We start from the raw sequence: 24,530 nt of genomic DNA on the forward strand, positions 1-24,530 counted from the left end.
AAATGAGGGTCGCTGGCCCAGAGAGGCCGAGGGCCTGCCGTAGAGTCATGCAGCCTCAGGGACCTCGTGTAAATGGGGCAGCAGGGCTGCTCCCATTCTGCAGGGCTTCCCGCGGCCTCCACTGCTCTGCCCAGGAGTTGGACCCTAGCCCGGCCTTGGGTGTGTGAGAAGCCCTTGGCCCTGGGCCCTGCCCCAGTCCTTCCTCCCCCCACACACTGGGGACTCAGCCCTTCCTTGTGTTAAATAGAAACCTCTTTATTCTAAGTATCGTACGTTCCTTAATACATTGGATTGAGGCCAGACCTTGAGGTGAGGGGAAAGGGGGGGGGGGGCTAGGATATTTGTGTACAGCCTTCCAAAACGCCACCCACCCCACGCTGGGCTGGGGAGCTGGTGCTGGGAACGGGCTTCATGGCCTTGGGAAAGTCCTTGCTCCTTCTAGCCGGTTTCTCCTTGGAACAGGGAGTTTGGGGGTAGGGGAGAAGACTGCTAAGGATCTTGCCAGCCCAAGGGTCTGTGGTGCCAGGCTGGGAGTCGAGTCGGGGTGAGGCGGGATGGTCTGTCAGCAGCAAAGATGGGGGGCACTGAGGTGGGGTTGGGAGAGTCTCAGCGTCGGGCCTGGGGCCGCCGTAATGCAGACGGAGCCGGAGGCCGAGGCCAGGGCAGGCAGGCCAGCCGGGAGAGGGTGAGGCGGCCCAGGAACAGAGGGAGGCTGAGGCAGATAGGCGGCCGGGGCACGGGGATGTCTGCGAAGAAGGCACGGTCCCGAGGTGGGGACAGGGCTGCCACCTCGCAGAGTTCCAGGTCCCGGGTCACCGCCAGGATCTCCTGGCGGGTGGCCGTGTGGCGCAGACCACGAATGTCAAGGAGCGTTGCCACGTGCTTCTGCCTGGGGGCGGAGGAGGGGACAGGTGCATGGGGGCCTCCAGATACACTCCCAGCCCACCTGGGACACCCACGCCCCCCAGCCGTCTCTTCCAGAACTTGTCTCAGCTCTGGAGCCCCTTTGCTCTCTCCATATCCCTCCTCCATATCAGTTCCCCCCAGATCCTCCCTTCCTACCAGCCCCCCTAGATCCCACCAGCCCCCCTCCAGAACTTCCCTCCCAACCAGTCCAAATCCCCCTACTCACAGTGGATTCCAGAACCCTCACCTCCAAAACCAGCACAAGAATCTTCCTCTTCATCCCATCTCAGCTCTTGATTAAAATAACCTTCCATCTTCACCCCTTCAGGAGCTCAGACCACTCCTGAATGACCATTCTGCTACTCTCATGCCTGTTTCAGCTCTGGACTCTGTAGCAACCCTTAACTTCATCTTCACTTTGATCTCACACGGCTCCACATCATCACTCAGATCTAGCCTGGAAGTGCTCACCCCCATCCCTATCCTAACCCTTACCTCACCCCAACACCTAGTCTAGAATATTCTCCACCACTGCTGTTTGGACTGTCGTCCAAATTCAACCTCAGAACACTCACTTCACCACTAGCCCATTCCTGACATTGTTATCAAGCAAAATTCTCCCCCAGAACCCCAAATTCACCTTGGGGACCCTTACTCCCACCAGAAACTCTGTGCTCAAAACTAACTCTATTCCACAACCCTCGCCCCTAAATGCAACACATCGGAACCTTCCCTTCTCCCGATCTCAGCTCCAGATCCCGGATCCAAAACTCAATTCCAGAGCCACCATATTTCAATTCACTATCCTGCACCCAACATTCATTTCCAGAACTTTCATTTCAAACAAGGTTCTGGGGTCTTTACCACTCCCTTCAATCCAGCTCAGCATCTTCACCTGTCCACATTCCAAATTCGAAATCCCCATAGCTCCCAAACTCTAGTCTAATATGCAGCTGGTGGGCTGTATATCCAAGTTCAAATTCAAGTTCAGAAACCCCAGCCCAGCAGGAGTGCCGGGACCCCTACTGCCATGCAACTCTGGGATGTTGTGCTTTCCCACACCTCACAACCAGAACTATCCATCCTGAATCAGTTCCAGAGTCCTTACCTTCAGCCCCAAGTCCTGACCCTAAACCCAGCTGATGCGGCACTCCAGGGTCCTGTGGGGTGGGTCTCTCTGAATACAGAATGTCTGTCTGCCCGACCAATGCTGTAGGACTACACTCAACACCACCTTATGCAAGTGGCGGTGTTGTGTGGTGGTCAGGAGTACCAGCTTTAGAGCCTACCGCCTGGGTTCAAGTCCAGACTTTGCTGCTGGCTAGCTGTGACATTTGGGGTCAGCTAGTTAATCTCTGCCTGCCTTGGATGGTGCTAAGCTCTCAGAACAGTGCTTGCCTTTTACCTGCAAAGAATTTCTAAAATAGCTTTCATTCTAAAATAACTTACTTATAGAGTGGGTGTGTGCGACGCTGTTTTACGTCTGACCTGAGGACTCAATAAGCAAGAACTGGTGTTGTTACTGCTGTTACCACGGATGATGGTAAATCATCCCCCGCTAATCATGAAAAGAGAACTATTGTCCCCATGGATTAGAGGAGGAGACTGAGGCTCAGAGAGGATCACAAAGGAAAGAGTCCATCAGGACCTGAACGGCCCCTGCCACTATCCCAGTGCGTGTGCGCCCGTGCGCCCCTGCGTGTCCCCGAGTCCCCCGCGGCTCCCCTGATGGGCCGGCCCTTCCTGCCGGCCGGGCGGCCCCGCGCCCCCCCTGCCCCGGGCTTCCTGTGACTGCTTGTTTGTTTGTGAGCCCTGGTGGCGGCGGCGGCAGCGACGGCGGCGGCAGAAGGAGGGAAATCGTATTAATAATGCCCTGGTTTCCAGCAGGAAACGGCCGTCAGACACGCTCGCCGCCTCCCTCCCTCGCCCAAGAGGCAGGAAACGCACGGACGGATATGCCAGGGCTCGCGGGAGACCTCGGCCCTGCAGGCGGCAGAAAGGGACGGGGCGGCCATGGGGGGTGGGGATCTCACCTGATGTCCGGGTAGTCCCGCACCAGCACCCCCACCTCCATCTGGATGCTCGGCGTGTCTTCCAGGCGGAGAACTTCGGCCAAACGGGGCACCACGGCGTCCAGCCACGAGGCCTGGGACTCCTGCAGTTAAGAGAGGACCCCGGGCTCACACCCTCGCCCCCAGTCAACGCTTACCCCCTCGAAACCACCCTCTCCCGAGGCCCCGCAGTTTTCTCGTAGGTAAAACCAGGCAGAGGGCGGGCTGTAGTCAGAGATTATCTGGAACCTTTGGAAATTTGAAGGAAAATCCGTAATATAATCTACTGTTTGTAGATAATTTGGGGCTCAGGGACAAAATGTTACCACTGGGGGAAACTGGACAAAGCGTGCCAGAGATCTCTCTCTGCGCTCTTTCTTATAAACACATGTGAATCTACAGTTATCTCCCGGCAAATTAACAAGAAAATTCCAAGGACTCTAGGTTAGAAACTCCCGGGATAGCTTGAATGAGACTCTTCCGGTCTTGATGATTATAACTGGGTACAAATAAGATTTGCTGATTTTAAATGCTTGGATTTGGAAGCACTCAAGTTCTGAGTTTCTGTTGCATTTAGCGACTCTCTGTGCTCGTAATAATAGCTAGTGTTCAGGATTCCAGGTCCTAAGCCCCTTTGATCTAATCGCCACAACAACGCATAGGGACCTTTTTTTCTCATTTGAGCCCAGACTGAGCTCTCGCAGCCGGGAGAAAGCCCACTTTTTACCCGCCTCTAGAGAGCAGAGATCAGAGTGTTACAGTTGGGTACAAGTTGGGTGAGGGTCTCATTCTAAGCCCCCGCCCCCGGCTATCGAGTCCCCAGATTCCCGGTTTTCCTGGTTTTGGAGCCCCCTGCCCTCTGACCGCACTGACCAGTCGTCGGAACAGCCTCTCCAGCTGCGCGGCGTCCTCCCGGAGCCTTCCGGCCACGCGGCTGCGGGTCCGCGCGGAGCCACAGCGCAGGCGCCCGCGGAACAGGGGCCGCACGTACTCGACGAGCGCCCGCCGGTGCAGCTCGGCCACCAGCGCCTGGGGACCGGGGAAGCCGCGAGGGGGTGTGAGCCGCCGATGACCCTCTCTCCCCGCTTCCCACCCGCCCGCGCCCACTCAGGGTATCCAACGGGAACCCCTCCCAGCCCCCAGTCCCCAGGCAGTCCTCCTGACTCCTTATGGGGAACCCCTGACCTGCTCCCTAATCAGCCCGCGAGCCCACCGGCCCCCAAAGGATGCCCCATCCCAGCCCTCTCCGGCTTTCTCCTGAGCTCCACCTCCCAGAGGCCCCCACCCTGCGGGCAACCCTCTCCCCCGCTACACCCCGATACCCGCGGGCACCCACCGCGCAGACCCCAGAATGAGCGCCACCTATCTCTCCCTGATAGAGTTGCTCCCCACCTAGAAGAGGTCTCTCCCTGCCGAGCACTCTGGCTCCTCTCCGCCCTCGCCTCATGGCTGCCCGGGTTCCACCCCGCACCCCTCCCCCCGCCCAAGCAGACGCACTTGGTAAGGCTCATCCTGCATTCTGCGCAGCGCCAGGGCCTTAGCGCCCAGCGTGCCCACGATGCCGTCCAGGGCCTCCGAGCTGCTCAGCCACTTCCTGCGCATCAGCTTGCTAAAGTGCGGCTGGGTGGGACAGAGTGGGCAGAGGTTCGAGGCTCGCCTCCTTTCCACCCTCTTTCTTCACTTAGCAATTCAATATTTGTTCCCCCAACTCTGCTCCTGGCACAGTGCTGGGGACACAGCAGTGCCGGAGACAGTCCAGCCCTGCCTCCCTGGGGGCTCACAGTCCAGAAGGGGAGACTGACGGACCCACTCCCAGGGGGTTAGGAAATCCAGAGGGGAATGGCTGAGTCAGCATAGAGAGTCAAGGAGGGCTTTCTGGAGGAGGGGTCCCCAGAGCTAAGGCCCAGAAGATGGTCACTGTTACCCAAGTGAGGAGTGGGAGAGGGGGTGGTTGAATCCAGGGGAAAGCCAGTGTGAAGATTCAGATTTCAGATGGGCCTGCAGGTCAGAGGGCCAGAAAGGTCAGTGTGGCTGGCAAAACCATCTAGATAATTCACAGGCCCAATGCAAAGTGAAAATGGGAGACCTTTGTTCAAAAACAATTACTTAAGAGGCAGCAGAGTGTTAAACCAAGCTAAGGGCCAATCTAAGCAGGGAAAGGAGTTATGGTTAGCAAGGAGGGGGAAGGTCATGTATGACTGCCCAGTGGACAGATGGGGCTGGTCAGGTGAAGGCCGCAGAACACACAAGCCTCCCGGGCTGTGTGAGGATTTCCAGATTTCTCCTGAGGGTACTGGGGAGCCATGGAAGGTTCTGAGCAGGAGAGGGAGCAGATCAGCTCTGTGCTTCACTGAGATGGCTGGGAGGGGGCAAGACTGAGGCAGAAATGGGGGGTCTGGAAGGAGGGGGAAGGGATGAGGAGGAGGCAAGGAGAATACAGGTAGTAGCTGCATAGGATGTAGTGGGTGGTCCCCTGTCAGGGGAGGGGCGGGAGGCATCTGGATCCTGGAGGTGGGATGGGGAGTGGGTCTGTCCCTGAGATGCAGGCTGGGAGGAGCGAGGGGAGATGCTGCTGTTGGGTGGACACTGGGAGCAGGAGGTCCCCAGACACCTTTGAGGTTGGTGTCCATGGGGGCCCGAAGCAGGATCCGATCCCATTCGGCCCTGCACCCCCTTCCTGCTTTCTCATCCCACAGTAGCCCAGTTTTCTGATCCTCCAAAAATGTGGGCTTTTGTTAGAAAGCAGGTGTGAATCAAACGAGCCGTCTCTCTTAGTACAGCACTCGACTCAGGAAGTATTGCTGTTGCTATGAACTCTGTACATCTACGGAGATCACAGTGGTCAGTACCTGAGAGCTAAACACTTTATGGCCACAAGCCCATTGCTTCCTCACAGCCATCTGAGAAGGCTGTGCTCATTTTCCAGATGAGCAAACAGTGACCCCAAAGGGAAAGCCATTTGCCCAAGACCCCATACCTGGAAGTGGTACCGCCAGGCCTGGAATAAAGACTGTACCTAATTCCCCCACCACACTCACTTACTTTCATTCTCATACTTGTCCATTTAGTCATTCAACAAACATTCTCTGAACCTTTCCTGCATGGCCCAGCCCCGCGTGGATCACTGGGAACACATCAGAGAACTCTTGGGGACACAGCGCAAAATGAGATAAACAAAACTCCAAGCGCGTGATCATCGTAAGCCTTTGGGGGGAATCTGAATTCTGATCTGATATGTGATGATATTAAGGACTACTTGTTCCATTTGTTAGGTAGGAGAGTGGCAGTGAATTATGTTTTTTTAAAAAGGCCGGATTCCTTATCTTTTTGGAGATACAGGTTGAAGTGCTGATGGATGATGACAGGATGTCAAGGATGTAGCTTTAAAAGAAACCAGTGGGCAGGAGAGGTGGGGGAGAGGTGGAGCTGATACTTGCTGGAGCTGGTCCACAGGAGGTCATTCTGCTGACTTTTGTGTATGTTTGAAATTTTCCATTACAAGAAAGTTATTTTAGAAGCATTCCAACAAATCCTTGCCCTTGAGAAGCTAACATTCCAATGGGAGGAGACAGATTGGAAAAAAAAAAAAAAAAAGCAAAGGATATAGCATGGCAGGTAGTGATAAGTGCTTTGGAGACAAACAGAGCCTGGGGGTGGAGGGGGAGTCTCAGGGGGCTTCTATTTTAAATAGGACAGTCAGAGGAGGTCCTTCTGAGAAGGTGACATTTGAGCCAAAACTTGCAAGAGGTGAGAGAGGGAGCTCTGGGGCTATTGAGGGAAGAGAAGTCCAGGCAGAGGGACTGGCAGGTGCAAAGGTACTGAAGTTGGAATGTGTCTGACACATTAAGGAGCAGCTGGCGCCGGATGTGTCTGGAGTGGAATAAGCAAGGAGGGAAGTGGGAGGAGATGAGGTCAGAGAGGGAAAGGGCAGACCATCCAGGCCCTTGGGGGGCCACCGTGAGGACCATGGCTTTTGCCCAGAGTGAGCTGGGAGCCATGGAGGGTTCTAAGCAGAGGTGGGACACAACCTGATACACAACGTGGACTGAGCACAAATCGCAACCAGGGACACGCACAACACTCAGTTCTGTTCCCCGGTGTTCCCACCAGCCCCCCACTCCTTCTGAACCTTGTCCCCTCTGCGCATGTGCAGGAGCCCAGAGATGAGTAAATGGGGCTCTTGGGACTAGGAGAGGCTGGGCAGGGATTTGGGGGACCTCAGTGAGGAGGAGCTCCACCCAGTCCCCAAGGCCCCTTCCTGCTGATGGCTATCCTCCCCCGACCATGTCCTCCTGCCTCTTCCTTCCTGCACCCCCTACCCCCCTAAACCACCCAGATATAGCCGTTACCCCACCCCACCCCTCCGCTTCCCGAACACTGAGTCATGGGCTGAAGGAGCTGCAGGATGAGGTGGGGGCGCCCCCTTACCCTGGCCCCACCCCAGCCCACTGCCTCTCACCTGCAGCTCCTGGAACAGCAGGTCGGTCAGGATGCGGTGGCAGAGTCGGATCACACGGTCCAGAGCACTGGCAGCCGCTTCCCGGGCTGGCTCACTCTCAGGGGGCCCCACTCGGGCCAGGCGCTCCGCAAGAGCTCTGCAGGGATCCATGGAACCAAAAGTCATGGACCCAAACATCTCGGCCCAACTGTCTGGACCTGTCTCCCCTTAGACGGACCCTATTTTGTGGGTCACAGGGGTGACAGGTCAGAGGGGGGAGCTGGCGGAAGTCAGGGGCTCTGGGGAGGGCCTGGGGTGAGAAATATCAGGGGATGTCTGGAGGATTGGGGATTTGGGGAGCTCTGTGGACTGTCTGGGAGTCTAGGGGGATGTAGTGGAGAGAAGCGGTCTCTCTGGGTCTGTTTCTCTTGGTGCTTTCTGGGTGAGAGTGGGGATGCCTCCATCCTAAAAGTCTGTGATTCTAAAGAACTATAATCCTAAAATTCTACCTTTCTCATTTTCTGTCATTGTAACAACTGATGACCATCTCCATCACTGAAAGGAGAATAACCTGGTTTGGAGGGCACTTGGCACTTTCTGCCCAAATTCCAGCAGACCCCCTTCTGAGAACATATCCCTGAGTCCCCACACTTGTGCCAGGTTTTTCTCTACAAAAGAGTGGAGGCCACTGTCCACCCACTGCGGACAGATTAAATGAATGATGGCAGGTCCAGACAGTGGACAATAGTTCAGATACTAAAGAGGAATGTGGGAACTCCTCAGGTGCTCACAGAAAGACCGCCAAGGTGTAAAAGGGAGAAGGACAGAGTGTGTTCAATATTCTACTATCTGTGTTCTGGGGGGAGTCATCCCCCTTTTTTTTTGGCTATGATGCAAGGCATGTGCATGTGGGATCTTAGTTCCCCACCAGGGATCGACATTTCACCCCCTGCAGTGGAAGCGCAGAGTCTTAACTGCTAGGGAAGTCCCTGTATTTCTTTTTTTTTAAGGGAAGAAATAATATGTATGTACATAGTCATATATTTACTTGTGTATGTATGAAATATGCATATGCATGCACATCTCTGCATATGCATGAAGCGTGCCTCTGCATATATACACTTATTTACACGTATTTACTGGAAAATGTATCAAATAACCCTGCAAAGATATGGGAGACGTTAGTAATAACTGGACCAGAGGAGTAACGGAGGGAAGCTTCTCATTGTATGCCCTATTGTATCTTGAATGCATTCCCGATTTAAAAAACTCAGTTAAAAATAAGTCAATAAAAAAGGAAGTAATATAACTGAATCACTTTGCTGTTAGAAATTAACACAACATTGTAAATCAACTATACAAGTAAGATAAAAACATTTTTAAAAAAATGTAATTCCTAGAGTCTGGCTTCTAGGTTCCTGTAATTCCAACACCCCCAGGTTTTCATTACTCTATAGTCTAGTGATGCTGTGGTTCTGTCTAGGACTCCCAGGTTTTAGGATTCTCAGGTCCCCTGTGTATGCCTCTCGGGGCCAGGTGTGCAGTCCCCACCCAGGATCCAGGCACCCCAGTTGAGCTTGTCACCCTGGACTGGCATCTCCCCCATACCCGGTGGATGCTCTCACCTCAGAGGGGGCCCACAGTTGACCAGGGAGATGGTCCTGCTGATGTAGGTGTCGGGTGGCAGCTCGCGGACTCCTGGGTTCTCATGGAATCGCTCCACGCGCTGCTGGAAGCTGGTGGGAGGAGAAAGGGGAAATGGCAGACAGATGGAAGCACCACAGGATAAGGGTCCCTGGCTGGGCAGTCAGCCCTGCAAAACCTGTGATGCCTACAGAGGCGCCCCTGCCCATCTTGACTCGATTCACTTTCATCTGTCCTCTCTCTGTTGGGTCCCAGGTCCAGATGCCCACTCCCCATCCTCAGTCCTCCATACCTCTGCAGGAACTCTGCCAGCCCTCCTAGGCAGCAGTGGGCCATCCGCTCCCCGAACTCCTGGCTGATGCGGGGCGCTCGCTCTGTATGTTCTTCCAGCAGCTGCATGGTCCAGGGGGGTGAGGAGGGGGTGAGGAGGGAGCCAGGTCCCAGTTGCCCACCCCAGCTGATTCTCCCTCCTCTTCCCCGCCCCGTACCTCACACACGTCCTGGGCTAGGTTGCTGGACCAGTCCTCCGTGCTCCCCCAGTGCTCACCGTCCTCCTGCAGCACTCGGAGCAGGGCTGCCCGCGTCTGAGCCTGGAGGAGGGCAGAGGCAGGGGTCAGAACCCCGGGAGCCTCTCCCACCACAATTCCCATACCTTAGGCCCCAGCAGGTCCGGAGTCTACCTGTGAGCTCATCAAGGCAACACCCGAGAGAGGGACTGGCCCAGAAAACTGCCCCAGCCCTTTCCATTCCTAAGCCTACAATTTGGCGCCTGATATTAAGAGTCTGTGGTTTTAAGGCACCTCCATCTAATGGCCAGAGGGCTTGAGGGTTTATTCTCTCATTATCTGATGATTCTAAGGCTCTGCTCTCAGGTTCCGCAAAACAGTTCGCTCAGGGTTTCCAAATTCTGAGAGTCAAGAATTCCAAGAATCTGAGGTTCTCAGGTTTACACATCTCTGATTCTCTAGTCCTGCCCTGTCTTCAGTTCAGTGAGTCTGAGAATCTAGACTTATTCGAGTCTAAACTTCAAAGCTTCAAGTTTAGAATCGAACTGATTAGAATCAGAATTGCAACTAGAATTAGAGTTGCAAAGATTCTGATTTCTGTGGCTGAGGCAGGACTGGCTTTTAGACCAGAAACACAGCTGTGGCTGGGATGGGTGTTTCCAGCAGGGCCATTCTGCTTAGTGATAACTATGCCCGGCCAATCATTAAGCATGTTTATTTACTATCAGCCCTGCTTATATGCAAAGGTGTTTTTTTTAATATAAATTTATTTATTTTAATTGGAGGCTAATTACTTTACAATATTGTATTGGTTTTGCCATACATCAGCATGAATCCTGCAAAGTTGTTTCGATGCCCTCTTTCTGTGAGTCCTTGGGTCTGTGAGCTGAGGTCCTGTGACCGACTCTGTCTTGCTGTAAGATTTGAAGTGTCCAAATATATTGAACCTTTACCGAGTGTCCCTATGCCCGGCTGGGTGCTTGAGATACACTGAACATGAGACAGAATTGATCAGTATGGGCTTACATTTCTCTCTTTTGGACAAAACTCAGAAGTCCATAAAGGGAAAAGGGAGATGGAAATAGGGAAATGGGGAGGGGAGAGGCCCCCCAAGCCCAGTGTAACCCCCACCCACCTCTGCAGAGTGCCTCCCGCTTCCTGATCACCAATGCCAAGTTCTGGGTACCTTCACGTCTGTGACACATTCATCCTCCAAGCCACGAAGGGTGCCGGGCGACAGAAGGGGCCCCAGCTCCCCGTTCTCCAGAGCAACCATGTCCACCAGACCCAGGACCTCTCTAGGGGTGGGGGAAAGAGGCAGGGGGTCTGTGAGAGCTGGGGCTGGACAACTGAACCCCTCCCCACACTCACCCCTTCACGATCTCTGTGTTTGTGACCTGAGCCACTCCCTTCCTCCCTTGGGGCCAGCTTTGCTCATCCCTCAAAGGAAGTCTCTGGAATTGTTGCTCCCTTGGCTCCAGCTCTCTGAGTCAGCTCCCTGATGGATGGTGTCCGGGCAAGACTTGGAGGGATCAAGTCCAGACGTGATGATCTGGCACGCAAGGTCTCACCCACCAGAGGTTCACAGGACAGCTCCCTTCCACCTCCTCCCCTAGTCCCTGCGGCCTCGCCTCGCCTGGTAGGCCTCCCCCATCAGCCCTCACCCCTGGCTTCTGCCCTTCTGCGTGCCCCGGCCTGTGCCATGCCATGACTCTCACCACACTTCCCCACTACCCCCACACACACCAGTCTTTGGCTCATGGCATCCCCTCAGCCAGAAGCCCCATCTCCCTAAAAGTCAGACTTAACATCTCACATCCTAGGCTCCCTATTCTGCCTCCCCCTCTGACAGTCGGCATGTGAGTGTCATGAACAGATATTCCCAAATGGGATGTGGGTTGGGGGTAACTGTTGCCTTACTATTCTTCTGGTGTCAGCACCCTGATTTTGATGAGGAACCACCCACTCCCTCTCCTTCCAGTGCGTGGTTTGCGCGTGGCTGATCCCTTTTCCCTGGAGTCCGTAGTGACCCAGTTATCGCTAATCATGGTATTCCATCCTCTGGCCACAAGGATGGAATGTTTTAAGGTCCAAAGCCTCGATGGTTATAAAATTCTAGGACTGGAGGTGTCAATGGTACTCAGGTTCTAGGTGCTAAGATTATAGAATTCAAGAGGCTAAAACTGTGAAGGATCAACAGTGTCAAAGTTCTAGGATCCAAAGAAGGGGATAGTGAATTTCCTAGTGGTCTAGTGCTTAGGACTCAGCTTTCACTGCTGAGGGCGGGTTCAGTCCCTAGTCAGGGAATTAAGATCCCACAAGCCTTACATGGCAGACCAGAAAAAAAAAAAAAAAAAAAAGCTAAGGTATAGGACTCAAAAGGCTCATCAGCACCAAGGTTCTAGAATTGAAAATGTCATCAATTCTCAAGTTCTAAGATTGGAAGAGTCATCGGTGGTAGTGCCCTAGGGTTGAAGGCTAGAGTGCTGTATGGGTTCTAGAATTCTAAGGGTCAACAGTGCCAAGATTTCAGCAGGACAAGGGTCACTGGTGCTAAGAGTCTCGGATTAGAAGGGTGGGCAGTGCTAAAATTCTAAGAGCGCAAGTGTTGAGGATTCTAAGGTTCGTGTATGGTGCTAAGGTTCTACGATCAGAGGCTTGCTGTTGCTGAGCTCTAGCGTGGAAAGCGTGCTGAGCCGTAAGATTCTCGGACTGTAAATGTCACCAGCGCCGAGTCTGGAAGGGTCAAAGATGTTCAGGTTCTAGGAGTGAAAGTCCAGGGTCCTTAGGATCTGAAAAGGCCGGGACTGGACGGGGTGGAGGGAGGGGCGTTCTGCGCGACTTCGGGGCAGCGATCGCTGCTCCCCAGCTCACCTGGGGTACACCTGGTTGTGCCAGTGCAGCAGCGCGTAGCGGTCGGCCAGCGGCAGCCTCCGGCGCGCGGCGGCCCCGATCCACTCGGCCAGCGCGCCGTGGTAGCCGCGCAAGTAGATGCCAAAGGCGCCCAGGCCGGCTGGGTAGGAAGGCGCCAGGCGGCCCCGCACGACGCCCATGTCCTCCAGCAGCCGTCCCCGCAGCGCCTCCAGCTGCCCGGCCAGGCCCCCGGGCGCCCCGGGCGCCGCCGCCTCTAAGCGCTCCCGGGCCGCGCGAGCCACCGCCTCGGCCCAGCGGGCGCGCAGCTTGCGGGCAGCCTCGGGTCCCCGGCGCCCGTCGGCCGCCTCCTCCTGCACCAACACCTGGCCCAGCTGCGCCACGGCGCCCGCACCAGAGCCCGCGCCCAGCCCGGGGCCCGCCAGCGTCTCGCGCACCAGCGCCCACATCTCGCGCTGCAGGGCCTCGTAGAGCAGAGCCACGTCCCGTGCCCGGCGGCCGCCGCCCGCGCCCTCGGCCTTGGGCGGCCCGGGCGCGCCGCCCCCCGACGACGCCAGCTCTTCGGCCTCTAGCTCCAAGATGTGCTCGTCGGCCCGCGCGAGCTCACGCTGCTGGATCAAGCTCAGGATCTCCAACACTGTGGGCGCAAAGCGGGAGATCAGGGGCTGGAAAACGGGGCGGAAGGAGGCGAAGAATGGGAAAGGGTGGGAGGCGAGGGGGAGAAGGTTCGGGGTGGTGAGGGGGTGGGGGCAGAGATGGAGGAGGAGGTCAAGGGAGGAAGGTGAGGAGAATGGAGAAAATGAGGAGAGGGATCAGGACTTGGGGACGGGAGGATGGGGGAGAGGGAATGAAGGAGGGAGAGAGAGAGTCAGGAAAAGGAGGAGACAGAAGAGGGTTGGGGAGGGAAGAGGGGGTTTGGTGATGGGAGACGGAGTCTGGATATGGGAAGGAGGTCAAAAGACTAGAGGGTGTCTAGGAAGAGGATAAGATGGGGGAGTCAGAGTAAGATGGGGGTAGGGGTTGAGGAAGAAGGAAAGGATTAGGGCTTGGGGTAAGGGGTCAGCGCTGGGAAGAGAGTATCAGGGGGTGGGTTAGGATATGGGGAGGGGTCGGGGAGCTGAGGGCGGATAGGATAGAAAAAGTGCATCAACATTTTACAAAAGGCATCAGAGAAAGTGCAGAGGCTGAGGGAGGGCAGTCAGGTCCAGGTGAGGGGAGAGATGGGGGCCTGGAGGTGGGAGGAGGATGTGAGGACCAGAGGTGGGGCTTTTGGGGTGCAGACAACTGTGGGGGTGATCTGGCTCTCTGGTGATTTCACACTCCCCCAGGAGAGGGGAGTCCTCTGAGGCCTCAGAGTGAAGGCAGAAGCAGGGTCCCAGTGGCCCAGGGTTACCCCCAACACCTCCCCCCACTCCCCTTCCTCCCTGGCAGAGAAACTATTTCCTGGCTAGTGCTATTTCTGCCCATCCGTTTCCAGAAGGCGGGGGCTCCACTCACCCGCTTTGCACCTCCCTGCAGTGCCCTCCCAGTCCCTAGGGCGCCAGGCTGAAATAGCCTCTGATGCAGGATGTGGAAGGCATCAGAGGATGAAGAAAGGGGACTCCGTGCTGGGGCAGCAGGGGCTGTCCGTTGGGGGAGGCCAGGGGTGGGGGTCGGGGAACAGAGACAGGGCCGGGGGTGGAGTTGGATGAAGGTGGGGATTGGGACAGGGTTGGGGTTGGGATGGAGTGTCGGGGTTGGGGCTGGAGATGAGGATGGGGTGAACGTGGGGGTTGGGATGCGGGAGTTCAGGATGAGAGCCAGGGTGGTGCTGCAATCTGAAGAGGGAGGTGGGGAAGGAGTTGAGGATGGCGTCTGGCTTGGGGTAAGGATGGGGCTGGGGATGAGTTGAGGCGATGGTGAGGATGGAAAGAAGGAGGTGAGTTTGAAGAAGCCTGGAGGTGAGCTGGGGTTAGGAATGCGGAGAGTGAAGTTGGAGGCTGGAAGTGGGTGGTTAGGATTGGGATTGAGAGGATGAGTTTGGGTTAAGCTTGAAAACAGGGGCTGGGAATGCCACTCAAACCAGGAAGTCGGGGAAGGGAGTGGGGTTGAAGGGGGACACTGAGATAGACCTGGGGTTGGGGGGTGGGAGTGAGATGGAAGAGGGGAAAGAGTTGCACACAGGGACGGGATTGAGGGTAGGATGAGAGGAAAGGGACGGGCCATGGCATGGGACTGGACCGCTTGGCAGTTGTCATGGTGTTGGGCATAGCTCTCAGGTTAAAGATGGCATTTGGAAAAAGGGATGGGTTGAGAATAAGCATGTGGATGTGTCTCAGGGTGGAGACAGATGATGGAGTTGGAATAAGTGTGACTGGAAACCAGAAAGGCACCAAGGAAGACATTGGGGTTTGGGGTACAGCTGGGGTTGAGGATACAGCTAGAGTGGCGTTGTGAGTTGAATTGTGTTTGTCCCCACCAACCTCAAAAAACAAACAAACAAACAAAAACAAAGATATGTGAAGCCCTAACCCTTAATACCTCAGAATGGGATCTTATTTGGAAATAAGTCATTTGCAGAGGTCATCAAGTTAAAATGGGATAACAGGGTGGGCCCTGATCCTGTGTGACTGTCGTCTTTGTAAGAAGGGAAATTCGGACACCAAGACCAACAGGCACAGAGGAGATGAGGTGAAGATAGAGAAGGCCACAGGGGGATGGAAGGCAGGAGGGATGCAGCTACAAAGCCAGAAACGTCCAGGAGTGCCAGAGTGCCAGCAGGTGGCAGAGGCCGGGCAGGCCTGAGAGTGGGCGTGGCCCTGCCAACACCTTGATTTCAGACCTCTTCAACTGCAAGAGAATAAACGTCTGTGGTCTTAAGCCAGCCAGTTTGTGTACTAACAGGAAACTAACCCAGGTGGTGATGAGTTTGGGGGGATGTAGCTGGGAGATGGAGGGAGACATCAGGCATGGGGGTGAGCTTGAAGATGAAACTTGGGTATAAGTGGAAGTAGGGATGAAGTTGAAGGTGGAGGCTGGGGCTGGGGGTTTAGGACTGGGGTGGAGTTAGGGCTGGGGTTCAGAGTGGGATGGAAGAAGAGATTGATGATGAAGGAGGAGGTTGAGGTGGGGGTTGGAGTTTGGGGCCAGAATCAGGGCTAAGGATGGGAATGGGATGGACTGTGGAGGTCAAGGTCAAATGTAGATATTTTGAAAGGAGATGGGATTGAGGCCGAATTTGAGGGGAGTAAGGGAAAGAGGTTTGAAACTGGAGACAGGGAGGGCATGGGAGATGAGACCAGAGTTGGTGATTTGATTGTCGTTGGACCACGGGGCAAGGTTGAAGGTGGCAGGTGGAGAAAGGGACAGACTGGGGCTGGGGGTGGAGGTGGGGCTGAAGCTGGAGCTTGACGATGGAGATCAGGACCGCAGAAGGGACGGGCTGGCCCTGTCCATGGAGGTGGGCGGATGGAAATTGGAGATGTGAATGGCAATGATGTCACAGGTAGAGACACTGTGATTCTCTCAGGTCTGAGCCAGGGCTCCGAACTCACCTGACAAGGGCTCTTTCACCTTTGGGGGCTCTGGGACCTTGGGTGGGGGCTCGGGAGCCGCCTCACCTGCAGGCACCACCCTCTCAGCCAGTGATGCCCGCCGGGGCTTGGGCCCACGCCCAAGTCTCAGGAAGGCCAGTCTCCGTGCAGCCTCTCCAGCCGCCTCCTCGTCCCCCTGGGCTCGGCTCCCCTGAAGCCTGGCCAGGAGGCCGAAGTCTGCTGAGCTCCTGCGAATCCCTGGCGACAGCACCCGGCCCAGGAAAGAGCGAGGCTGCCCATCCCTGGGGCTGCCTGCCCGCCGGCCGGGGGTTTTGCCCAGCCGGAAGGGGGACAGGCCTGCCAGCTTCTCCAGGGTGGCTCGACGACGACATGACGTTCCATTGGGCAGAGACCCCAGCTCCGCAGCCTCCTCTTCTTCCAGTCCTGAGACTTCCTCAAAGGGGTTCCGAGAGGACCTCAGAGGCAGTGTCCCTGCCCGGGGCACCTTAGAGTCTGCCACCCCTAGACTCTTGAGGATGGGCATTTTGGCAGGAGAGGACCTGGGGGCGGGAGGCGGGGAAATGGGCCATCAGTCGGTATTGTTGGTGACGGATGGCATTGATGACAGAGCCTTTGTGTCCCCAGCACTTTGAAGCATGTGTGCCAAGCACTGGGCTGAGCACTTACACACCCCCAGAACCTGCACAACCTCCTGCGGTGAGCACTGTCACTATGCCCATTTTGCAGATGAGGAAACTGAGGCTCATAAGAGCCTAACGTCCCATAGCGATTCAGGGACAAAGCTGGGATCCAGACCCAGGCCTGTCTGATTCTAGATCCTGGGCTCTTTCCCTGGAGCACTGGTGTTCAGACCCTTCCCCTGCCTCACTCCTGCCCTGGGACCCTCCTGTTCCAGGAGCAAACAGGCTGAGAGGGGAAGGTCCCCTCCTACATGGGGACCCAGACTGCACCCCACCATCTACCCAGGCATCCTGTTCACACTCTCGGGCACCTTCGTCTCCTCCCCATCCAGTCAGTACTCCCGTCACCTCTACCCTACTCATTCCACCAGCAAACTTTTACTGGGAAAGATGCAGAACAAGCAAATCCATAGAGACAGAAAGATTAGTGGTTGCCAGTGACTGGGAGAAAGGGACTGGGGCCTGACCACTTAATGGGTACAGGGTTTCCTCTTAGAGGGATGGAGATGTTCTGGAATCTGTGGTGATGTTTGACCACCCCTGTGAATACATGAGATGCCACTGAACTGTACACTTTAAAATGGCTAATATGGTAAATTTAATGTTGTATAGATTTTACCACACACACACGTACATGCACACATGTACACACACACACACACTTATTAGGTATTTGTATCAGTCCAGCCCTGTACAGGCACTGAGGACACAGCAGTGGCCAAGGCAGACCCAGTCTCTGCCCCTGTGGGGCTGGAAGCTTCCAGAGTCTGGCCCATTCCATCTCCTACATCCCTGTCTCCTCCCTCTTCATGGCTCCTACCCTAGTCCAAGCCCCCTCTTGCTTCTCTACTTCAGCCTCCTCCCTGATCTCCAGCCTAGTCCTCCAGTGCACCTTTGAGGACCTTGTTAGGGCTCAAATTCGCCCCTCCCCTTCTCTTAACCCTCCATGGCTCCCCAGTGCCCTCAGGACAAAATTTGGGCTGGACAGCTGTATCCCTCATCAGCACTATCCCACATTTTCCTCCTTCTTCCTCCAGGCTCCTCTGGGCTTCAACATCTGCTTCTACATGGAACTCTGTTCTCCATGGTCCATTCAGGCTTTGGGACCCAGCTCAGATGGTGCCACCTCCAGGAAGCTCTCCAGGATATCCAGGATGAATCAGGTGCTCCCCTCCCTGATATTCCCACTCTGGGTCATCGCTGTCTGGGGATGGGTCTGTGAGCCCCGAGAGGGCTGAGTCAGGACTGTCTGGGTCACCACTGTGTCCTCAGCTCCCAGGGCAGGCACTCTGGGAATGCATGAGGGCCAAACAGGAAACGAAGGAAGGGGGCAAGGACTTCATTTCTCGTGGGGGAGGAAGAATGATAAGTCAAACTGGAGAGGTCAGCAAGAAGCAGGCTAGGCAGGGCCTCAGAAGTCAGAAGGAAGGGCCTGAGCTTTCTCCTGAGGGCACTGGGGAGCTGTGAAGGGCTCTTTTTCCTTTGTTTTAACTTTTGGCCATGTGTGGGACCTCAGTTCCCCAACCAGGGATTGAACCCACACCCCCTGCATTGGAAGGCAGAGTCTTAACCGCTGAACCGCTGGGGAAGTTCCGGAAGGGCACTTTTGAAAACAATGAAATAGTCCAAACATTCAGAAAAGTATAGAAAACAAATTTACTAAACACCCTTGTGCTTATGATCCTAGCTGCATCTAACGCAAATATATGCTCTCTTGGGTTCAGTTTTTGTTTTCTAAAGAAATAAACATTGCAGAGCATTCCCTGGTGGTCCAGTAGTTAGGGGGCTGCCCAGGTGGCGCTAGTGGTAAAGAACTCGCTTGACAATGCAGGAGATGGGAGTGATCAAACGCAGGTTTGATCCCTGGGTTGGGAAGATCCCCCTGAGGAGGGCATGGCAATCCACTCCAGTATTATGCCTGGAGAATCCCATGGACAGAGGAGCCTAACAGGCTACAGTCCATGGGGTCGCAAAGGGCTGGACACGACTCAAGTGCTTTAGCACGCACCAGTGGTTAGGACTCTGCGCGTTCACCGCGTTCACCGCCAAGGCCACAGCTTAGACACAGGTCGGGGAATTAAGACTCAAGCGTTGCAAACACACTGAAGCCGCCCACACCCCTCCCTGATCCCTCTCCCAAGGAAAGCCATCCCTTTGCCTACCCAGACTAGTACCCAGAAATATCATATTGTTTTGCACGGTTTCAAACTCTCTATAAACACTATCTTACTACATGTGTCCCCTGCAACTCGCTTTTTTCTTTCCTCACATTTTGCACGTGAGATTTGTCCATGCCTGTCGCTGTGGCTCTAATTCGCGCTACACACTGTGTTCCACTGCGCAACTATGACAAAATGTGTGAGGCATCGGAGGTTCCCACAGACACATGGGCTGCTTTCAACCGGGACAGGGTCGGAGCAGGCTAGGGCCAGGGTCAAGATGGGGCACTGGGTGTGGGGCTGCATGGGGGCACTGGGAGGAAGCCGATGCTGAAGGGGCCCTGAGTTGGCTGGGCTGTGGGCACAAGCCTCTCCTTTGCTGGTGGTGACCCCACTTCTTTCCTCCCTGACTTCAGCCTCTAGACCTTAGCCATTGACTCTCAAGCCTCCTGTTCCTCAAAACACCATCCTAGCCTCTCTGTAGTCTCCATGGTCCCCGATCCCCCTGGGAGGCAGTCACCATGGCAACCCTTGCCTGGAACCCCTGTGGCTGTGGGCAATTGGTGCCAGCCCCTCCACACACACACAAACACACACGCATGCACACACCCCACATACTGATTCTCTTTCATCTTCCAAGCTGGGCTCCACAGGCCTCATCTTCAAAATGGCTCTGTCATTCCTAGAACTGGCTCCATCATTCCTCCCCCACAAAAAACTCCACCTCCCCCTCAAAACAGGGGTCTTTGCTTTCCCTCCAGCAGAAGTCAACACCACTCAAACTAGATCTTTTTTCACCCAAACGAGATTTGACATTCCTACGCCAGCTCCCACATCCACCCCTAAACTGGGACCCCTCCCCCCCAAATCATTTCCAACATCCTCAGACCTGTCTGCAACATTTTCCCAAAACTGACCCCGACGTCTTTCCCTTTCCTGGCTCCAGCACCTACCTCTGCAACCTGACTCCAACATCCTGCCCCCTCCAGCCCCTTCGTCAGCCTCCGGGTGCTGGCCCCTGACTCACTTCCGAGGGATCCCTCAAGCCCCCCAGCCTCTGTGCCCCCCGCAGGATGTCTTGGCCACCAGAGCTTCCCTCTTTGGGCTCCTCCTCCTCTTCCTTGCTACCAGCCTTTCCCCAATGCCCCGAACGTTTTGCAGGCTGGCCAGCCTGTTTGCAGAAGTTGTTGCCTCCAGTCCCATGCCTGTGATCAGGGAACTGCCCTGACCAGCTGTGTCCTACACAACCCCAATTCAGACCCTGCCCGCAAACAACTCCGTCACTAGACCGGCCTGTTCCAGGTTCACCTACATCTTCAATCCCAGCCTCATCCCGCCTCCTGCTCTATCTCTATCCCAACCCTGGTCACCGCTCCCATCTCTGGGACCCCATCTCTTGGGGGCGGAGCAGACCGCCCATCCCTCTCTGGCCTCAGCCTTCCCACCTGAACTCAGAGCGCTTCCGACCCAATGACACTGTGTCTCTCTGCTCCCTTGGTGCTTCCAAGCTCTCCATGACTCCCTGGCAGCCTGGATCGGCAGAGTCCCCATGGCGTGCCCTGCACCCTCCTCCTCCTGCCCCCTCCCTCCCCCCAGCCTCGTGCTGGCTGACGCCCCCCCACCAGGTCAGGCCCTAGAGTTTCTCTTTGCCCCCAGCCTCTCCTGGCTTCAGGGCACACGCTCTCCCCAATTCTGGTCCAGCACCCAGTTCAGAGGCGCGGGGCGTGTGACTCCCCTTCTCCTGCAAACTCACCTCCTCGTCACCGTCCCTCTGTCCTGGCTGCTGTCCTGTGTTGAGGCTCCTTCAGCCAGGACTGCCAAGAGCTTGGATCTGAGGAGGGGGGGTTAGAGGAGGTCAATTTCCTGTCAGGAAACCCCTCCCTCTCTGGGGCCAGGGGCGGGAAGGACTTGTTATCTGTCTGCCCTTTTAGGCCAGGCTGTGTTGGGCTGGGAAGAGGGACAAGGCTGCGGTCAGGCCCCACCTTCATCCACCCCAACCGGAATTGGCAACCCCCCCAGTCTGCTCTTCACACCTCCCAAGGTGACAACACCCTCCTGGGTACCCCCCAGAGACACCCCATGCTGGCTGTGGGCCCCGAAGTTCTCTCCTGGTTTCCCCGCTCTGGGGTGAAGACATGGAGGAAGGTTCTGCTGGGACCGGGGGCTGGTTGGAGGCCTCAGGGGGTGGCCCTGGGCAGGGCTTTGCTCTCGTGGTTCTCTCTGCCTAAAAGCCCGTGTCTCCAGGTCTCTGTATGCCTGCCTTCTCGTTATTACCCAGGTCTCAGCTCCAGCGTCCTTTCCTCCAAGGAGAGGTTCCCGACCAACAAAAGCCCTTCTGCCCGTCCTGTACTCTCCTCCCTCCTCAGAGACATTGCTCTGGACTTCCCTGGTGGCTCAGATGGTAAATTGTCTGTCTACAATGTGAGAGACCTGGGTTCGATCCCTGGGTTGGGAAGGTTCCCTGAAGAAGGAAATGGCAACCCACTCCAGTACTCTTGCCTTGAAAATCCCATGGACGGAGAAGCTTGGTGCAGGCTACTGTCCATGGGCTCGCAAAGAGTTGGGCACGACTGAGTGACTTCACTTTAGAGCACTTTCTACAATCTGAAATGATCAAATCCCTCTGTCTCCCTGGTGGATTTTCTGACTGTCCCAATCAAACGTAAATTCAATGCAGATTTTGTTTACTGTGTTCATTGTGATAACCCTAAATACATGCCTGGCACATAGTAGGTGCTCAGTAAAGATCTGTTAATGGAATGCGCCAGTGGGGATAGAGCAGTGCTAAGGAGGGGAAGTTGTGGATGAAGATGGCAGATGGGTTGGGGTGAGAAATGGGCTGGGGGTTGGATGGAGTGAGATGCAGGATTAGGGTTACTTTCAAGGCTGGGTTTTAGGCTTAGGTGGCCCTTTGGGTTCCCAGGCATAGTATCTCAGGTGTTTGGCCTGAGAGAATGATCACTTGCCTCAGCTTGATTGGGGTTGGGATGAGGTAGGGTTGACATTAGGGACAGGAGCTGGGCTCAGGGGTCACTCCTTCTCCCCTAGCCCCAGTGAGGGTTCATTAGGTTGGGATAAGTGCATCAGGGGTTAAGATTCCAAGGTCTGAAGGCCTCCATTCAAGGATTGGATTTGTCAGCAGAGGGCCCTGGGGAAGGGGCTGATTTGGTGGCCAAGAGGGCAAGGGAAGAAACAGGCTTTGTCCTCCCCAAGTCAGTGTGGACCCATGATAATGAGAAGGCAGGCCGGCTGGAACCAAGCATCTGTTATGGGCCATGGACACTGTTGGATTTCTCCCTCTATTTTAACTTAATTTTTTATTGAGCTGTAATTCTTACGCCATAAAATTCACCCTTTTAAAGCATATGTCAATGGTTTTTGGTATATTCACAAGGTTGTGGCAACCATCCCCACTATCTAATTCCAATTCACCACCCCAAAAAGAAATCCTTAAATCCTAAAACCTGTTAGCAATCGTTCCTTACTGCGCTCTCTCTCCAGCCTTTGGCAACCCTGAATCTACTTTCTGTCACTAAAGATTTACCTGTTCAGGATATTTCAAATAAATTTATTGTGTTTAGTTGTGAAGTTGTATCCAACTCTTTACAACCCCATGGACTGTAGCCCTCCAGGCTCCTCTATCCATGGAATTTCCCAGGCAAGAATACCAGAGTGGGTTGCCATTTCCTTCTCCAGGAAATCTTCTCGACCCAGGGATCAAACCCTCATCTCCTGCATCGGCAGACAGATTCCTACACAACTGAGCCACCTGGAAAGCCTATTTCTTATAAATGGAATTATACAGTAAATGGTCTTTTGTATGTTTCTTTTGATGAGCATAATTTTTTAAGGTTATCCATGCCACAGCCTCCCTCCGCTCTTTAAGCCTCAGTTTCCCCATCTGGGAAATGAGGTGGGGACTATACTGGGAACTACGGAGCCAGGGTGAGCCCTGGAGTGGTGGGCAACCTGTGTAGGGAGGTGATCTTCTGCCCTCGTGTGGTGTTTTGGAGAACTGCAGCTGTCAGCGCTAGGGCTGGGAAGGGATTGGGCGGATTCAGCCTCTATCCATTCCCAAGACCCCACCCCTCATCCCGCAGAACCCTTGGGATCCCAAAGCTCCCAGAACAACATTCTGAGCTCCTCCCTCTCTGCCTCCCACCATCCCTGAGACTCCTCAGGCTCCATTTGTTGAATAGTAATAATATCACCCGTTTAAGAAATTCTAATCTGTTCCCGCAAGAACTGCTTTCCTTACATAGTATCATTAATTTGTCACAGAGCTAGGCTGCTACTTTTACTGTCCAGAGACAGGAAGCCATAGTGGACAAGAGCCTACCTTGTGGAGTTTGGTGACGCTTGTGTTCAAATCTCAGCCCTGCTGCTTACCAGCTGTTTGAACTTCCACATGTGGTTTTTCCTCTATAAGCGGGGGAGACAATGATGGTCCAATCTCATGCTGTAGCAGAAAGGATGAAGCGCTCAGAGTCTGGCACAGAGGAAGCCTCTGTGAGTAGATGTAGCTGATAGTATCAAGCAGTGACATACAGGTCAAGACGTTACAACCAGCTGAGTGAGGGCGGAAAGCCTTTCTTTGTAGCATGTGCCAATTTCCATGGTGTAAATATTTCCACCATGGCTAATTCCAGGCTACCAGGGAGAAGTCATTGAAAGCGTTTGGGGGGAAAGAGATGTGCAGTCACCCCTTACATAGCAGTTTCAATGTAACAGAATACAATAGATGTAAATAACCTCAGGATCACACATAAGAACCAAACGTGAAATAATTAGGACGTGATGACTATTATCTTTGCTTTAAATATAATTTATTTAATTGTATGTTTGCATAATTTAATTTTTAATAATGACTTTAACAACCAGCTCCAAAATCCCTGAGACTTCAACAATCAATCAGCTTGCTGAGTTGGCTCCAGCAGGCTGCTATTATTGTCAAACCAGTTTTTTAGGAAGGGAAACTGAGGTTCAGGAAGACATTCAGATATCAATCCCATGCAAGGGCTGAATCCAAGGCCAGGGCAGTGTCCCTCTTCCTTTCATTCCACCCTGGTCTAGAGGGGACGCGTGGTCCCCACGGCGTCCCCACTGTGTGATCTCAGCAAAGCCCTTGACCTCTCTGGTCTCAGTTTGCCAAGCAGGAGAACGCTTGCACCAGGCTCTTTTGCACCTACTTCAGCCCCGCTAGGAAGGCAACATGCAGATCCTCCCCCTCCCTTTATACAAGTGTGAAACTGAGGCCCAGAGCCAGTGCCTGTCCTGAGTGTCAGAGCTGGACACAGAGAGTCTTGAGACCCCAACTGGGTTGCAAAGGAAAGGAGACTGCAACCCACAACCTCGGGGTCTGGAGTTTTCTGGGAGGTGGGAGGCAGCATTGCTAGAGAGGTTGGTTACCCTTCCTCAGTGGCTCCGCCCAGACACCGTCCCCCCAAGCATCCTTAGCCCGCGGTCCCCAGAGCTTCCTGGACTGGGGAGGAGGCGGGGCTGGGAGGGAGAACAGGGAAGCGCCGTCGGCCTGGTTGTTGCCTTTGGGGGCTTCTCTGTCAGTCCTGTCTCTTTGTCTCCGTTCTCTTCTCAGGTTTGTGCATCTCCGTCCCTCCGTCTCTGTGCGTGGATCGATCAGTCTCACGCTCTCTGTGTCTCTGCGTCTCTCACCCATGCCTGTCTGTCTGTGTCTCTCCCAGCGTTTCTCCCTCGTTCTGCCCTTCTGTATTTTGGCCACTCCGT

General features: G+C 54.8%; 1 protein-coding gene across 1 annotated transcript; it reads right to left on the bottom strand.

Moving 5' to 3' along the window:
* Positions 1 to 258: 258 nt before the first annotated feature.
* Positions 259 to 16,472, bottom strand: EXOC3L2 (exocyst complex component 3 like 2). The gene is made up of 11 exons (XM_055552514.1): positions 15,950 to 16,472; positions 12,420 to 13,053; positions 10,732 to 10,843; positions 9,528 to 9,629; positions 9,332 to 9,432; positions 9,021 to 9,131; positions 7,417 to 7,552; positions 4,455 to 4,577; positions 3,831 to 3,986; positions 2,940 to 3,061; positions 259 to 889 (listed from the first exon to the last, which is right to left on the bottom strand). The coding sequence occupies exons 1-11, from the start codon at positions 16,470 to 16,472 to the stop codon at positions 607 to 609; spliced, it is 2,403 nt and encodes an 800-aa protein (XP_055408489.1). The 3' UTR covers positions 259 to 606.
* Between the last annotated feature and the right edge of the window lie 8,058 nt (positions 16,473 to 24,530).

The sequence above is a fragment of the Bubalus kerabau genome, chromosome 17, assembly GCF_029407905.1.
Source record: "Bubalus kerabau isolate K-KA32 ecotype Philippines breed swamp buffalo chromosome 17, PCC_UOA_SB_1v2, whole genome shotgun sequence".
In the NCBI taxonomy this organism is placed as follows: Eukaryota; Metazoa; Chordata; class Mammalia; order Artiodactyla; family Bovidae; genus Bubalus; species Bubalus kerabau.

What these genes read in the sequence shown, in the direction of transcription:
- EXOC3L2 (XM_055552514.1), bottom strand. Translation starts at nt 16,472, where the DNA reads ATGCCCATCCTCAAGAGTCTAGGGGTGGCAGACTCTAAGGTGCCCCGG. An exon ending in AATGTGTCACAGACGTGAAG is followed by an intron (nt 9,630 to 10,731) that starts GTACCCAGAACT and finishes GCCCTCCTCCAG; the next exon opens with GCTCAGACGCGGGCAGCCCT. An exon ending in AGAGGCTGTTCCGACGACTG is followed by an intron (nt 3,062 to 3,830) that starts GTCAGTGCGGTC and finishes TCTTAACTGCAG; the next exon opens with GAGTCCCAGGCCTCGTGGCT.